General features: G+C 41.4%; 2 protein-coding genes and 1 long non-coding RNA gene across 3 annotated transcripts; 1 reads left to right on the top strand and 2 right to left on the bottom strand.

The window, feature by feature from the left end:
• Nucleotides 1-1826: 1826 nt before the first annotated feature.
• LOC117446317 (uncharacterized) lies at nucleotides 1827-16139 on the bottom strand. The gene is made up of 3 exons (XR_004552125.2): nucleotides 16057-16139; nucleotides 2483-2759; nucleotides 1827-1894 (listed from the first exon to the last, which is right to left on the bottom strand). It is a non-coding gene; the product is annotated as an uncharacterized lncRNA (long non-coding RNA).
• On the top strand, nucleotides 2555-4577 carry prok2 (prokineticin 2). The gene is made up of 3 exons (XM_034082475.2): nucleotides 2555-2779; nucleotides 4250-4375; nucleotides 4455-4577. The coding sequence occupies exons 1-3, from the start codon at nucleotides 2630-2632 to the stop codon at nucleotides 4575-4577; spliced, it is 399 nt and encodes a 132-aa protein (XP_033938366.1). The 5' UTR covers nucleotides 2555-2629.
• gpr27 (G protein-coupled receptor 27) lies at nucleotides 10289-13846 on the bottom strand. The gene has a single exon (XM_034082472.1). It carries the CDS (start codon nucleotides 13360-13362, stop codon nucleotides 12244-12246), a length of 1119 nt encoding a protein of 372 aa, XP_033938363.1. The 5' UTR covers nucleotides 13363-13846; the 3' UTR covers nucleotides 10289-12243.
• Nucleotides 16140-17921: the final 1782 nt, after the last annotated feature.

Raw genomic sequence — 17921 nt, forward strand, 5'->3', positions numbered from 1 at the left:
CATGATCGATAGTATCAAATGCAGCACTGAGATCGAGCAAAACAAGAATATTTGCATTTCATTTACTGCACATTAACGGTTTATATACTTTAAAGAGGTATGCTCAGATATATTGCTTCCTAATCTCATCTCTAGGATTTTCCCAGCAGGTGGTGGGGGGGGCCATCATGAAACGCTGTACAAGAGGGTCATGTAATAGAGGAAAAACAGCAGATTATGTGAGACAGAGAGATGCTGGCATGTTGTGTGGCAGGAAGCATCATCACGTCATGAGAGGGTCTAATCCTCTGATGACATCCTCTGGCAGAAAGATTTTGATGTTGGCCACAACCCAATAATCTACTGGCATGTGTTCCTATGTGGAGCAAATGAGATTGGAGATGGCAGATGAATGAGAGGATAAACTCTGGCTGTAATGGAAGCTGCAACCTCCGGGACTGAAAAATGAATCCAACACAGAAGTGTGAGATATTAAAGGTCACCTATTATGCAACATCCACTTTTCCATGTCTCTTCTACATCAACATGTGTCCCCTCTTCTTCATGTGTCTTCTACATCAACATGTGTCCCCTCTGTGTAAAGAGACTCTGAAAGTTTCAGGAAAAAAGATTATCTCTCTTTTGCTCCTGATCCATTTCTATAAAAACCTGTCTGAAAATGAGCTGATCAGATATTGGCCACTTTATGATGTCATAACGATTTGTTGGCTAGTGTAACCATTAGCCAATCACCAACCAAGGTGATGGAGATGAAAGCAGCCTGGGTACGAAAGACAGAAAAGAAGCATTGGGAATTGTATACATCTATACTTAAGCTAAACTAAGATTAAAGACTAGCACAGTAGGTAATACAATTCTGATTGATAGATGCATTTTAGAGTTTTGGTCAGATTTCTGTCTGGATTGAGACCACATCAGAGCACCAAGTAGGTTATAATAGGGTGTTGCTGATTGTATATAAACATTGTCATCTCAGATTCAGGTAAAACATCCCTTTTTAAACTGTTGCCCACAAGGTATTTCTAAACGGACTTGAAAAGTAGGTAAGATGTTCTGGTCAAATTGTGAGTTGGATGAGATCATATCTCAAAGGAAGCTGTATTGTTGACATTTGTGTTCATGAGTCTGAATGGGTCAAGGAGTCCCCCAGGGCTTCAGTTTTGGGCCACTTTCATTCAACCTGTGCCAGACCATATGAGAGAAGTTGAGGGGAGTCGACTAGTCTTTCAAGTCCTCAAGTCCAGGCTTAATTTTATTTATCTTAATGTATATTCTTTCATAACATTGCCACTCCTTGTAATTGCCTCAATTGTGCTTTAAAAATACCTTCCTTGTCTTGAGGTATATTCCTTCCTTGTCTATTAGTCATCAATATAACATAGCGTCCTTGGTGAAGACTTTATTTGTGACATCCTGTGTGACTCAGTTGTCAGTGTCACTGTGCTCAGCTGTGATGAAGTGTTGATGGGCCAAGGTGCCACTTCTCTGAAACGCATTGACACCAACACACTCGTCATCCGGTAAAAATACAAATGTATGACACATGTAATAGTTTCAAAGGCCATGGAAAAGCTATCGTTTTCTATGCTTGATTTCTTCCTCCGAGATTACTTGAAAAGACTCATTTATTATCAATGATCTCTATTGATTGTGTCTACACTACTACTTTTTAAATAGAGAGTTTAATTATGTGTGTATAGATCCATTGAGATATTGTGAGAAATGAGCAAACCACTAAAAATGTAATCTTGAAAGACATTTCCAAAACAAACAGCATTTTCATGTTTAGTGTTGGAGTACATGTATCTAGTGGATACCTTACCTGCATTCCTGCCATTAATTATTACGCTTTCTGTGCCTCTTCATGGCAAACTGTGCTTCTGAAGACACCTACCTTAGAGGGAAATACCACAGAAGAAGTTAAAAGACTTTGCCAGGTGGTAATTTTTCTGTTTCAGGACCTATTTTGTCACCGCAACTTTGCAGGATGATGAAGTCACAGCACTTTACAGATGTTTAGTTGAGATCAACACAAAGGTTGAGTTTAAAGACAGATGTGGTAAGATTGCAAAATAGTTTCCATTTCTGTATTTAATCTGGTTTTGTTTTTATTCACCTTTTAATAATGTCTGTACTTGTAGTGCCCACGCTATGTGTTTTTGAAGCAGCAACATTCTGCTATACTGTATGTACTTGCATGTATACGTGACGAATATGAATCTTGAATCCTAAATACAATTTCTTTTCAGGAGTACTGTGGCCTCAGAAATGGGATTTATTGTTGAGAAAAGCATTGAATGTGGGTTTGAAAAGGATGTTTTCAAAACAGTGGCCTTGGGATCTAAAAAGGTGAAGTGGAAAATATAAAGATGGTATGTATTTTACAGAATGCCACAGTGAGCACGTGTGCACTCATCTGGAGTGGGATATACGTGTTTCAATATAAACGTACGGCAGTGGTTATTGTCATTAAGATGTTTACCTTGGTCTTTGTCCTGCTGTTTCGACGCTCCTGTGAGGCGATGCTGGTCTGAGTGAGTCACAGAGTTACTGAATGGCGGGCTGGGTTTATAAACCTCCGTGAGGGAGTTTGAAGGCCACTTGTCCCTGCGATCCGTCACGTAGGCACATGAAACAAGGTCCGACAGCTTCAGAAACATCACTTTTCACCATGGAGTGCACGGGAGCGCAGAGGCAGCTCTTCATCATTAAATCCTTCTTCCTCTTGCTCTTCACTCTGTTGTTGGTGTCCAACGGGTCTTCAGCAGTCATCACAGGGGTAAGTGGAGAAAACAGGTAGATAGGCACGTTTATTTATATAGCACTTTTTAACTTTCAATTTCAAGGCAATTCTAAGTGCTTTGCAAAAATGAAAGACATTAAGAAAATGGCATTTAAAAACAGTCTTTAAAAAGCAAAGATAATGAAGTAAAAATTACAAGTCAAATACATAGATAGGGGCATCTTAACTCTAATCACAGGGCAATGGGAAGCTCTCAATGGTGTATTATGGGAACATGCATGCTTTTCCAACTGCTGTTCTCATAGTGGAAAATGTTTCATATTTTTTTGTATGAAAGGCAAAAATATAATATGAGTTGTAACCATCAAGAATAGTGTTTTTTTATTTTAAAGATTGACAATTCAATTGGATTGGATTTTTATGAAGAATATGAATTATTTTTTGGATAAATCTGTATAGGTATTATTGTGGTTTTAATATGTATCTAAGTAAAAATATAAAAAATGTATTCCGAATGTGACAATGCTTGACTTTTTTTTTCCAAATTTCTGTAACAATAAATTATAGTAATTCCTCACATCAGGCATTTTTGATATTCGAAAAGCATGAAGGGCTATTCATATAATATAACATTATGAGTGCAGCATATCAATCAGTTTCTACAACAATACATCATATCATTACAACCATCCAGGTAAACTTATCTTTGAAGTATTTCCATAAAGGATTTCCATAATTCTGCGAGCGTAAATCACGGACATAACCTTCTAATAAATCAGCCGTCCCTGTCACTACCGCCCTCTGCGTGCTGATGTGAGTGCACAGAGGAGCGGCCATAAAACAGACATTCATTCTCATCCTCGTCTGTCACATGAAATCATTTCTGTTCCTCTCCATCATCCTGTGTGTTCCCTTCATGTCATCCAAAGCGAGAACCGTAACTCAGCTTCTCGTGCAGACCCTCAACGATCAATCACCAGCAATCCTGACGTGTTTTGTTGATGTATGATACGACTAATGGAGCACTAATATCCTCTCATTAGCATAATATACTGTCAAGGTAACACCAGCGTTGCTTCTCATACATATCTCACACATTCAAAGCTTGCACCAACATTACCTGCATTTTACAGTTGATATACTAATGAGAAAATAAGTGTTGTATCATTAATTTACATACATGCATTACATAGACAACTTGCATGTGTATTTGTCAAACTATTTTCAATATAGTAAGGGTGAAAAAAGGGTAAGCAAAAAAATCGAAAATGAGAAATGTTAAAAAATAATTAATGAGTATGTTAGTACGTACATTTGTAGGCTGCATTAATTAGTAGCTGGAAATTATTATTACAGATTCAAATTACGGTGGCAAGTTATTTCATGTCCATAAAAGTAATCAGTCTTTTGCTCTGCATAATAAGTCTTCAATATGCCTATTAAATCCCAGAATATTAACCGTGTGTGTGTGTGTGTGTGTGTGTGTGTGTGTGTGTGTGTGTGTAGGCATGTGAGAAGGACTCTCAGTGTGGAGGAGGGATGTGTTGTGCGATGAGTTTGTGGATCCGTGGCCTCCGTATGTGCACGCCCATGGGACAGGAAGGAGACGAGTGTCACGCCCTGAGCCACAAGGTGAGGTCTTTGATTTCTTTCCGTACAGTTCTGCAAGAGGCCAAACGTAATACCAATGTGTCTCGATGTCTGTGTCCAGGTTCCTTTCTTTGGGAGGAGACTCCACCACATGTGCCCCTGCCTGCCCAACCTGTCGTGTCTCATGTTGGAGGGCAGATTCAAATGTCTCTCACCGTACCAGTTTCCAGATATCTACCTATGAAGACCACCACTCAGTTACTTTATCTCTACTTGCAATGTAACTATCTGCCTTTGAAGTCCTGTTTGTTTGTTTCTTAATTTATGTGGAATAAAGAGATATATTTAATAAAGCATCATCATTTTGGCATCACCATCGCTAAGGTAAATGTGTACTCCTGTTGACGTGATTTCAGTGCGTTCAGTAGTTAAAGGTCCCCTATTATACTGTTTTTCATCAATATATCACAGCTCTCAGATATTTACAAAAATGTGTTTGGCTCCAAATACCAAACAGAGCATTGCAGCATTACCCATAATCCCCTCTGTTTCAGCCCGGTTTCCAAAGTGCTGATTCTCTGTCTGTTACTTTAGATGAAAATAAGGAGCCCCTCCCCACGCCCCTCTGAGAGACATTTGGTTACAAAGAACACCATGTTGCTCTAGGAGGAGATTCAGGTGATAAGGGGGGGGGGGGGGGGGTTACCTTGGTTGCTGATTGGCTAATGGTTACTCAAGACAACACATCGTTATGACATCATAAAGTGGCCAAAATCTGATCAGCTCATTTTCAGACAGGTTTTTATAGAAATGGATCAAAAGGAGAGAGAATCTTTATTCCTGAAACTTTCAGAGTCTCTTTCCACAGAGGGGACACATGTTTATGGAGAAGAGACATGGAGAAGAGGGGACACATGTTGATGTAGAAGAGACGTGAAGAAGAGGGGACACATGTTGATGTAGAAGAGACGTGAAGAAGAGGGGACACATGTTGATGTAGAAGAGACGTGAAGAAGAGGGGACACATGTTGATGTAGAAGAGACGTGAAGAAGAGGGGACACATGTTGATGTAGAAGAGACATGAAGAAGAGGGGACACATGTTGATGTAGAAGAGACATGAAGAAGAGGGGACACATGTTGATGTAGAAGAGACATGAAGAAGAGGGGACACATGTTGATGTAGAAGAGACATGAAGAAGAGGGGACACATGTTGATGTAGAAGAGACATGAAGAAGAGGGGACACATGTTGATGTAGAAGAGACATGAAGAAGAGGGGACACATGTTGATGTAGAAGAGACATGAGGAATAGGGGACACATGTTGATGTAGAAGAGACATGAAGAAGAGGGGACACATGTTGATGTAGAAGAGACATGAAGAAGAGGGGACACATGTTGATGTAGAAGAGACGTGGAGAAGAGGGGACACATGTTGATGTAGAAGAGACGTGAAGAAGAGGGGACACATGTTGATGTAGAAGAGACGTGAAGAAGAGGGGACACATGTTGATGTAGAAGAGACATGAAGAAGAGGGGACACATGTTGATGTAGAAGAGACGTGAAGAAGAGGGGACACATGTTGATGTAGAAGAGACGTGAAGAAGAGGGGACACATGTTGATGTGGAAGAGACATGAAGAAGAGGGGACACATGTTGATGTGGAAGAGACGTGAAGAAGAGGGGAGACATGTTGATGTAGAAGAGACGTGAAGAAGAGGGGACACGTGTTGATGTAGAGGAGACATGAAGAAGAGGGGACACATGTTGATGTAGAGGAGACATGAAGAAGAGGGGACACATGTTGATGTAGAGGAGACATGAAGAAGAGGGGACACATGTTGATGTAGAGGAGACATGAAGAAGAGGGGACACATGTTGATGTAGAAGAGACGTGAAGAAGAGGGGACACATGTTGATGTAGAAGAGATGTGAAGAAGAGGAGACACATGTTGATGTAGAAGAGACATGAAGAAGAGGGGACACATGTTGATGTAGAAGAGACATGGAGAAGAGGGGACACATGTTGATGTAGAAGAGACATGAAGAAGAGGGGACACATGTTGATGTAGAAGAGACATGAAGAAGAGGGGACACATGTTGATGTAGAAGAGACATGGAGAAGAGGGGACACATGTTGATGTAGAAGAGACATGAAGAAGAGGGGACACATGTTGATGTAGAGGAGACATGAAGAAGAGGGGACACGTGTTGATGTAGAGGAGACATGAAGAAGAGGGGACACGTGTTGATGTAGAGGAGACATGAAGAAGAGGGGACACATGTTGATGTAGAGGAGACATGAAGAAGAGGGGACACATGTTGATGTAGAGGAGACATGAAGAAGAGGGGACACATGTTGATGTAGAAGAGACGTGAAGAAGAGGGGACACATGTTGATGTAGAAGAGATGTGAAGAAGAGGAGACACATGTTGATGTAGAAGAGACATGAAGAAGAGGGGACACATGTTGATGTAGAAGAGACATGGAGAAGAGGGGACACATGTTGATGTAGAAGAGACGTGAAGAAGAGGGGACACATGTTGATGTAGAAGAGACATGAAGAAGAGGGGACACATGTTGATGTAGAAGAGACATGAAGAAGAGGGGACACATGTTGATGTAGAAGAGACATGAAGAAGAGGAGACACATGTTGATGTAGAAGAGACGTGAAGAAGAGGAGACACGTGTTGATGTAGGAGAGACATGAACAAGTGGATTTTGCATAATAGGTGCCCTTTAATTTAGTCACTTGTTAGCAATTGCAGATTTACGCATAAAAGCTTTGGACATTCGGGAAGTATTGAGTTGTGTGTTGTGAAGAAAACGTGACGATCTCTTCAGCTTGTGTTACACAGACCTTGTTCAGGACTCTCACCACACACGTTCAAACGACGGTACCATAAATGGCAAAATGCTATGCAATTTCCGGGTTTTAGGACTGATAACTTCACCACTCTACCGCAGCTCGTTCTATTTTTGTTACACAATTGAAAATAAATGTGTTGCTATGTGTGACACAGTGACTGAGGATCCAAAAACGAAAGTATGAGGCTCAAAGTGAAATATTTCTCTGACTGATTTAGCGTCCGAAGGTTTCTGAAACACTCAGAACTTGCACTTTTCAAGCTTTAGGAACAGTGCCTCTGTTTATTTCTATCGAGTCCTTTATTTTCAACCATTAGACTGTGTCATAGTAATCTGTAGTCGCAGAGTTTTTGGAAGCCCTGACTTTAGAGCAGGGGTGTCAAACTCAACTTCATCGCGGGCCACATTCGCATTATGGCTGCACTCAAAGGGCCGGTTGTAACTTCAAGACTATATAAAAATACATGTATAAATGTTTAATATATAAAATAATGTGTTATATAAATTCCTGTATTCCCTCTGCATTGGATGATTATCGGATAGGGTAATAACTTCATAATTAACTACGTCTGAAAGCAGAAGTCTCGGGCAAATAATTGCAAGTCTCTTCAGTGAGAATGTCACAAAAATGATTTAAAGAGAAAAGTCAAATTCTGAGAAAAAAGTCAAATTTGAGATGCATTGTGGGACATGTAGTTTATGGGCAACGTGCTTCTGTAAATCGGCATGTAACCATATAATAAACGTATTATATTCTTTGCAAGCTCTTGTGGGGCCGCATGAAGTGAAGTCACGGGCTGGATTTGGCCCCCGGACCTTGAGTTTGATACCCCGGCTTTAGAGCAAGCATTCAAAAGGAAGCGCACAATATAGCGTGGCAAAATACCAAGTAGAAGTAAGCGTCAATTCCTGCCTATAGAATGCCTTCAATAACTTGGGACACACAACATTTCCTAACCTCATCAGGTGATATTGTTTCCCAAAAAAACTACATTTTCAATTGTACAAATTGTATTGTAGGAAAACCCGATGGGAAGTACAGAGGTCAGTGTAATTACTGAGCGGTTAGAAAGATCAATAAAAACAGCCAGCAGTAAAAGCCATGGTAAAACTTACATTTAGCCAGCGTCACAACGGAGCCTCGTGCTCTGAAGACAAGATGATGATCCAAAGATACCCGAGCTGCATTTGCATTGCATGAGAACATGCAGGTGAGGGACAATTATACCGTGAGACCTCTGCACGCCGACAGCAGAGCAAAACCATCTGTCAGGAACACGCAGGCACGTTGGCGTTGGACGGCAGATCAGAGAGAAACGCCTCACGACATCAGTGATTAAAGTGAGCACTGCTCTGCCTTTTAAAGCTGTGGTTTGGTGTCAATGATGCAAAGCAGAACATAGCTGAATCAATAGCTACAGGTTTAAGAAGGGAGGAGAGGATTGGAAGTTTGATTAAAACAGTCGCCACAGAAAAACGTAATTGAAACGTAATTGAAACGAACCCTTTAGTTGGTGCTTTGCTAGGAGGTGAAAATCAGAACTTTAACTCTTAACTTTAAAAAGGTACAAGTGGTTTGCTTTGTGTTTCTGGTCACATGTCGTTGTTTGGTTCAAGCCACACCTTGAGAATGTCGTATGAAAGTGGGGCTAAAGCATTCCTCGCATTCAAATCAGCTTTGCAATGAAATAGAAACCCAATATCTTGAGGCTGCGGCCACACGAGGACGAAAACGGCTAAACGCATAGGATTAACGCAAACGCAATCGCAAACAATCTTCCGTCCACACGCAATAGTTATCCGGATAGTGTCTGTCCACACGAGACCGCTCCGTTTAGCTCCAACCGCTGGAGAAGCTGCAGTACATATGCAGGAGCCTGTAGGTGGCGCTGTAACTTCCTCCACAAAAGCAGCGAAGAAGCATGGTTGTCATGGTTGCCCTTCTGTTTATTCTCCGCGGTGGGGGCCGAGGGAACCGGGCAGAGTTTTTCGCCAGTCAACGTGTATTAAAGTTTAAATCTTCCGGACAAAATTATAAAAGTGCCGGTCAAAGGTCTTCTTTGTTATTTATTGAGCTTTAAAACAAATGAATAACGACTCTATATAATATAATGATAAAATACACGGAGCCTCTCACAAGAACATACGTATGAAGTAAACAAAGGAAATGGCCAGTTTTGATGCTCAATGGCCAGGCCGGTGCAATTCAATATCACATTGCTTTACAATGTGTGTAGCCCAGTGCAAGAAGTTACAAGTTAGTCTAATGTGTTCTTTATGGCCCTGGGTTTGAATCCAACCCCCTCCTTTTTCTATACCTTGGCACGTGGCTGTACAATCAATATGGGAAAGAAAGGTTTAAATAAAAGATCTTCAAACAAGGAATATCACATTAAAATCACAACATTGGTAAAGAAAACAAAACTGTTGCTATTAGATTTATTCCACACACCGTTTAGAGCTACGCATAATTGTAGATTGTTTACCATTTTATATGTTTGCCTTTTTTTATTTCGGATTTTTGTTGAGTGTGCGTGAATAGGATTTTATTTGAGAAGCCAAACAAGTCATCACAACTGTGAGTAGAACACAATTGAACGATAAAGTCTGTTAAAGGCGTCTAAGTGGCTTGATGAAAACAAATGAAGGAAGCTGCCTCTCGTTAGTCTCAACTTTATGGAACTGCAACTCTAAATTGCTCTTGTGCCCTGTTACAACCTCTAACGCCCCGTTACAACCTCTAACGCCCCGTTACAACCTCTGACGCCTCAGAATAAAGACCAATAGGACCTAAGCTTGACCTGATGAGAGAAAACCCAGAAAAACAAAGATAACAATGTCTGTATTGATTGAGCAGCACTTTTTCAAACCTCAGGTGAACTTGATCTTTTTCTCAACAAGATAATCGATAAACATGTCTATCACCCTCTGCTTTTTAAAACCAGTGCAACAATATCACACCTGCTCTCATGGGGGCTGTCGGGAAACAGAAAATATTAGAAACCACTGACCAGACGGAGGGATTAGAGCTGGTGAGCAAGAAGAGACATCTTGTTAAGAACAGATTATCAAGCCCAAAGAACATATCTTCACTTCTTATTTATTTGCTGAGAAATACAAACAATGCAAACATCCTTTCCAAAGCACCAAATTGCTAAAATGTTTCTGTCCATATCTGTAGAAAATAATATAATTCAAGGATAACCCAACAGAACTGACCCATGAAGAAGAAGAATTGGCAAAATACCTTTTTTAAAGTGAGTTTTAACACCTTTTTAAACACAAGGAGTCCCAATGGATTAGGAAATATACCATCTGGTAAAACAAAGCAGAAAGAATGAAGGAAATGAGGCTATACAGTATTTACAAATGGGACACTGGCTGTCCTCATTAAAAATATACTGAGATCTGCGTCTCATGTGTGGTATCCAAACGACTAGAAAGCCAGTGTGCCACAGAGAAACTGGCTCTGATCAGCTGATAAAAGAGCTCTGTTGTGTTTCAGTCATCAAAAGGCAAACGAGTGTGCCGGGATACAATTTGAAAATATACAAATAGCCAAAGTAACATTCATGTACAATATTGTTGTGGACCGATAAAGTTGATATACTGAATAGGACATGACAAATAATCTCCAAAAATAGGACATAACATGACAGTAGGCCTACATGTCATATACCCTATATTTGGAATAAGTGTCACCTGGAGAGCGGGTCAGTTGGTACTTTCCTTCAAAAAGCATCTCTGCTCTTCACAATGCTCATGTAAAGTGGATTTTCCACATGGCGGGATTACATGTAAAGTAAATGCAAAAACGCCCGATAGAAGCAGATTTGCAACGGTTTTGCTAATGACTGCGCAATTTGCAAGAGTTCAATTTGTTCAACTTGAACAAGTCATTTGCGTGACGCTGTCTCACGCAAGCCAATCAGCAGTAAGAATCTCCGCCTGTATTCACTTCATGTCTGACGTTATTTTGAGTATGGATGGAGGAGCAACATCGTTAGCTTAGCATGGCCTGATTAGCGTAGCATTTCAAATGTTTTTGCCTGCCGTCTTCAGGTACACTTGCCAAAGCATTAATTCATGGTTTAATAACTAATTTGTTTAAGTGTGTAGTTACTTCGGCCTCATTCTGATATTGCGGAGTAAACTAAAAATGATGCCGCAGTAAAAGTTGTGCGAGTTACGGTTGGTAAATCTTTGCTTTGCGTCGGGTGTGAATGCCTCATTAATTTGAGCATACACGTCAATGTCCTCACATTTTAAAGAGTTTCATAAATTGCAGCTTATAAAAGCCCATTTCAGCTGTTAAGTGTGTCTGCTCTCTCAGGGATGGGAGAGACATGTCCCCGAGTTTAATTGGGACTGTATTGTTTATAGTTCGTTTTTAATAACAACAAAGACATGATATAAGGAGACCATAATGTTACGTCACTGACGCAATGTTTACTCAAGTGGCAGCAATTGTTAGAAACCGTTAACATTTTAATTTTCCCCCAGAAGTTTTAAAGCAAATTATATTGTAAATATGAACTATGGTGTTCAAATTAAGACTGCACATTTGTATTTTTCAATTGTTTTGCCCTAAACAAGGTAACCTTTTACAAATGTGTGCCTCTCATGTTTGGTTGGGCATTACAACACGTGTTTGATTGTCAGCAGGCACCGATATCTGTTTAGGCATTCAAATATTGTCATTATTGTTGAAGTAACGTATGAAATCAAAGTTATTTCGTGTAGATACATAAGTGTCCCAACTGACCCCGCTCTACTGTGAAGCCAATAAAACAAATGGCAAAGGGGATTGTTTTGAAAAACCATCAAATCATATGCTTTTTGTAGCTTTACTTTATATCACATTCAAGTTTTTCTCAGATTAAAAAAGCAAATTATATTTGCCAACAACAAAAAAAGCAATTAAATAAATATTAGAAGCAATGAGAAGTCATCATCCCTATGTATGTGTACAAACACATTTGGGGAGCAGTCTGCGTACATTCTGAAACAACATGTGTCTTTGCAAGTATGTTGGGGGCTCAGGTGACACCGTATGGCTCCATGGGAGTCTGTGTTCCCTGGCAGGAGGGGAAACAGGCTCTGAGGCGCACCCGGAGCTCCTTGTTGAACAGGAAGCTGATGATGGGGTTGGCCCCCGCCTGGGCGAAGCTCATCCACACCGCAGCGCTCAGGTAGAGCTGCGGCACCGGAGCTCCGCGCACAAATATTCTCAGGTAACAGGAGCTTATATAAGGAGCCCACAGAATGAGGAAGGTCAGGCTGATTATGTAGTACATCTTCCCAATCCGTTTCTCCATTTTAAACTCATCCAGCACCAGAAGCCTCCTGTTTCCGGTGTGAGAGGCTTGCCTGATCCCCACTAAGGTCGGCGGGGTTGGTCCTCGTCCGAATCCGGCTATCCAATTAGCGGCAGCCTGCCCGGTGGCCCCCGGTCCGTGGAAGGTCCAATTCTGGCTGATAGCTGGTACCAACTGAGCCGGCTTCATTTTCCGGTGATCGTACACGAAGCACAGCATCTTCACGTACACCACATGCGTCGTGCCCACGATGAACGCCAGCATGAGCATGAAGCCCAGCGTGTCGTTGGCCTTCAAGTAGCGGTGCTCGAAGGTGCACTGCTCCTCCTCGCGGATGAACTTGTAGGTGCCCACGTCGAACACCGGGGGGAACGCCATGGCCACAGAGAGCGTCCACACCTTGCAGATCACCGCCGCGCACGTACACACATTCATCCGCTTGTAGTAGAAGCGGTGGTGGGCGATCGCCATGTAGCGGGTGACGCTGACGCAGAACAGCAGGAAGGCGACGTGGAAGCAGAAAAGCACCGACATGAAGGCGACCAGCTTGCAGCAGAGCGCGCTGTACGGCCAGGCTGACCCGCCGCTGATAGATGCCATGACGAAGGGGAAGCAGACGGCGGAGCGCACCACGTCCGCCAGGCACAGGTCCAGCAGGAAAAAGTAGTGCGCCTTGTGCAGGGAGCTGTCCTTCAGCAGCAGCAGGGACAGCGACGCGTTGCCCAGCAGGCTGATGCCCATGATCAGACCCAGGGAGGCCAGCTTGACCGCAGAGGCCGCGGACGCATAGTTGTGGAAGGACGGACTGCTGCTCTCTCCCAACTCGCTTGTGTTCGCCATCGAAGTCGGGTATTCGAACTTTATTCCCACATAATTTCAGTGTTAGTATCCAGCAAATGATGAACAAAATAAACATCCATCCCGATCATCCCACTTCCAAAAAACAAAACATCTAATATTTATTTTTCTTCTTCTTCTTGTCCTTCATCTCACAAGTGTCCGGCACATAACGCGTCCCTGTCTGTGGGTCCCTGCTGAGTAAAGGCAGCCCGGGTTAGTTTTGTTTTGATACACCATCTCGCAAGGCTCAGCAGACAAGCGGCTCACAAAACCCCAGCCTCCTCTCGATGGCGGAGGGCTGCCTTTCGGCTCCGGGAATAAAAAAGCAGACAGTGTTGAGCGGAAGCATGGCGCAATTACGCATCCAAAGCCTCATTAAAAGGCAGGGAGGATAGGAGTTAAATATAGCCTCGGAAAACAAACGTGTTAGTAGGAAAAGAGTGGATCCGAGGCTCGCAGGATTGGGAGCGTCTGTGCGGGTCCATCGCTAGATCTCTGTCAGCGTCTGCAGACTGTAAGCGACGCACGTCCGCTTCCTGCATGTCGTGAGCAGGCCTGGGATCAGCCAAGAGGCTCTAATGCAATCTATAGGAAATCTGTCTCCATGCACAGGTGGACAGATTTCGTCGCAAAACATCTGATCACAGGCTACCTGCTAGGGAAATACTATGAAATATAGTTTTATATTTTATTGTATTGAAGTTTAAGCAGTAAGAGTCACTTTATTGTTCATGAATGTCAATAGTCTTAATTATCAATAGAAAACACATGAAACACAATAAGCTCGTGATTTTGAACCACTGTGTGAAGATCTATTTAATAAAACTTAGAAAACACAGAGACCAAAACAATGACAAAGTGATACAAAGCCAATACAGACATATGATCACAGTAAAACAAAACAACTACCAAGAGACACAAAAGAATAAAAAGTCACACAAAATTACTACATTTTGACACAGAACAACTAAAAAAGGACACAAGATTAACAGAGAAACTAATTCAAAGACCACAAGGAGACATACAACAACAACAACAACAACAACAACAACAACAACAACAACAACAACAAAGAGACACACAATGACCACAAAGAGACATTGAACAACTCTGACACATGAAATTACCAAAGAAAAACACAAACAGACACAGAGTGAACACTGTGGGTTCAAATAAGGTAAATATAACCGAGCGGGGGTTTCTCAGAAGACAGAAGAGCAGAAGAAAATTAACTCTGACGTAGAACGCTTTATTTGATGCCTTTTTAAAGAAATTGAACAGGATTTGTCAAGCGTATACTTAAAAACAGACCAAATAGAGTAATTGCATTTTCAGAAGAGAAAACAACTCTTGTGGGGTGGTGGTGGCGAAGTCGATAGGGACTTGGCTTGGTAACTGGAAGGTCACCAGTTCAAGTCCCGGCAAGACCAAGTGCTACCGACTCCGAGGTGTCCCTGAGCAAGGCACCGTTCCCCACACTGCTCCCCGGGTGCCGTACAAAATGGCAGCACACTGCTCCTAACACTAGGATAGGTCAAATGCAGAGAAACAATTTCCCCACGAGGGATTATTAAAAGTCCATCTTAATCTAAATCTTTCTGTTTCTTCTTCTTGTGTGCCTTACTACATATGACTTTCAAGGATAAAGACGACCAAATATCTAAAATATGTTTATAGGTTAATAATGAATTGATGGTTTCAGCAGAACGTGTGTACTTTGAACCTCAGTTGCCATCATGTGACAGATGTGCACCTGCAGTGAGTCTCCAGCTCCCCCTGCTGGCGAGGAGCAGCAGGAGCACATGATACATCTGACATTGAGCCCTCAGTGCTGTCTTACAGGGACATATTGGCTTTGTCTACAGCTGACCAGAAGCCACATTGGTCACGCAATACTCAGCTGAAGTCTGATGCCAAGAAACACGTTCCATTCCTAGTCAGGTTTTGATTTAAGATCCCGTGACCACACTGGAGAGCTGATCTAATGAAGTCCAGATGAATAATGGAAAAGGGATGTTCATACTGATACGAAACCCTATAACACCATTGCATGAATCAGTGGGTCCAACTATCAAATGGGCGGTTGTAGACTCAAGCTGGTTGTGTTTAAAAATAAATGTTATTGTTATCTGTTTTAATTCATGTAAAAATATGTAGTTGAATACAGTTGCTAATCAAAATGTTGGTAAGTATAGTTACTTTGGATACAAATATTAAATATAGAATAAATAGTTCATTCTGTTTCTCTGCTATAATCTTAATTCCAGTTATATTTAAGGACTTCTAACAGTTTGACAGTGTTGCATTGATGTTCTGTCTGGTTTAACTGGATGTTTTCAGGATTTTCCATTAGGATTTCTGCATTTTTCATGCTATACTTAAGCCCTCAACTTTGTCTTACAGGAAAATATAGTCTTTGTCTACAACTAACCATTAGGCACACTGGTCAAGCTACTCAGCCCAAGTCTGATACCACGAAACACTTTGTATTGAATAATACTTTAAATAAGTAATTCAAATAGCTTTATTACTTTACATGTCTAACAGGGTAAATCATAATCTCTATCCTAATACATGTTATATGGCTCTCGGTGTTAGTGTGGTTAAGTTAAACAAAGTGTTTGGTGGTGCAGTGCATTGACAATACAGATCCAGCCAGATGATATTTAGATTGCTGAAGCTTTAAAAACTCACATCTTGTCACCCGAGTGAATCAATGCCCAAAGAACTGCTGTCTTGCTGGAGCTTGCAAAGCACTTGCACCATAGTGCTCTGAAACAGGCTACAAGAGTCGAGGGACCGAAGGTAGTGTAATGAGAAGATGCCTCACTCCTAGAAAATGAAGAAAAGGTGGCCCATTTCCTTGATGCTTACATAGTACTTGGTGCAGATCTAGAAGATAGACATGGAGGCAAAAGTTATATAAAATGTGTGAATAGTGCAATTCCCAAAGTCACTCTGTACCTTGTAAATGTACTTAGCACACTTAATTTAATAGTATTTAGTGTTCACATGTTAGTTCTATCATTGTGTGTACAACAACGTCAATTATATATATTTATTGTATAGTCGATCAGATACACTATAGATATAAGCATATATCATTCACTTTAAATATGTATATTTATTACAGTTTTGTGCATTCTACTATTGATAAGTACATATTCACTGTTTATGTTTGTTTTTCTAATGTTTACTTCATATGCAATGCCTTGTTGACATGCGGCTGTGACGAAGACTTGTCCCAAAGTGGGATCTAATCTAATTTAAAATGTCTATCCCCTCAGGGCTCAGGCCCCCCTATGGAGACTGAGCTCCAGATCAACTTTTCTTTTCAAACGGAAACAGATGTTGTGGTTGCAGGTGTGCTGCGGTCTTCAAGTGTTGCAGCTTTGCTGGTATGATAAATGATAACTAAAGAAAAAAAATACAATAAGTGTTATGTTGATAAATGTAGTAATACATTAGTTGTTAAAGACTCGAGCCGGACGTAGAGACAGTGTTCCCCCTGGCCAAGACACAGTGGCCAAGGATGCTTTATTTTTTTTGTTTGTTGATCAAATACTATATAGGAACTTAGATTCTGTAAAGATGTTTGGCTTATGTCAAAATGAGAAAATAGAAGGTAAACATGTGGATCCTCTTGCTCTAAAAAGCTGACGTTCAGGGGCCTTTGGGGTGGCTTTGAGCATGGAAAGAGCATGTTGTTTTTATGATCTCCATATGCACCGGACAGCCTATAGACTGAGGCATGTAAATATATTCCATGACCAAAACACATAAAGCAAAAAGTAAACATGAACCCTGAGCCTGCTTTTTGTGTTATCAGCTGGTTCCTTTTTCCTTGATACATCAGTGAATCCTCACCATGGTCTCAAACAGTTTCCACTTGTTCTCTCAGGTCATTACCAGGGGCGACGGCTGCTCAGTGTGAATCCAATCTGAAGAAGATCTACACCGTGCAAACCGTTCAGGTGAGACCTGGCCCGCAGTGAAAAGAGCCGAGTCATCCTCCGAGGAAAGAGGTTGTGCATCACGACTCGGCTGGATCACATAGCTTGAGGAGAAAGCTTCATTGATGGACGGGAAGTACGGTCCACTCGCACTTTAAGTGTTTGGAGAAACGACAACATTTCTTATCTTGAAACTTGAACACGTAGTGAAAGGTTTATTGACGTCTTAAAACATACCAATATATCAGCTTTTCTAATTGAACCCCCCCCCCCCCCCCCCACGTCTCGAACTATTGTAGGTTGCAAATGTGTGAAAATCCTGTTTGACATATCACCATCTGTCAAACTCAATTCACTATGACTCGAGCCGGACGTATACACGGTGTTCCCCCTGGCCAAGACACTCATGACAATAGGATGCTTTATTTCAGAATAAAGTTTAATGACAGGTATAATAGCATGTCAACAAAGTATAACAGATTTTAAGGCTGATGTTTGAGGCAAATATTGATATTAGGAAGACACTTCATCGGGGGGAATATACAGGGTTCTGGTCTGGGCTTTTGTACGATATATATTTCTTTTTTTAACCAGGAAGTCCCCAGA

Source organism: Pseudochaenichthys georgianus, chromosome 5, assembly GCF_902827115.2.
Source record: "Pseudochaenichthys georgianus chromosome 5, fPseGeo1.2, whole genome shotgun sequence".
Classification (NCBI taxonomy): domain Eukaryota; kingdom Metazoa; phylum Chordata; class Actinopteri; order Perciformes; family Channichthyidae; genus Pseudochaenichthys; species Pseudochaenichthys georgianus.

Excerpts from the sequence above, each read along its gene's own strand:
- gpr27 (XM_034082472.1), bottom strand. The coding sequence starts at position 13,362 with ATGGCGAACACAAGCGAGTTGGGAGAGAGCAGCAGTCCGTCCTTCCAC.
- prok2 (XM_034082475.2), top strand. The coding sequence starts at position 2,630 with ATGAAACAAGGTCCGACAGCTTCAGAAACATCACTTTTCACCATGGAG. Across the intron at positions 2,780-4,249 it reads CTTCAGCAGTCATCACAGGG|GCATGTGAGAAGGACTCTCA; the intron begins GTAAGTGGAGAA and ends GTGTGTGTGTAG. Across the intron at positions 4,376-4,454 it reads GTCACGCCCTGAGCCACAAG|GTTCCTTTCTTTGGGAGGAG; the intron begins GTGAGGTCTTTG and ends GTCTGTGTCCAG.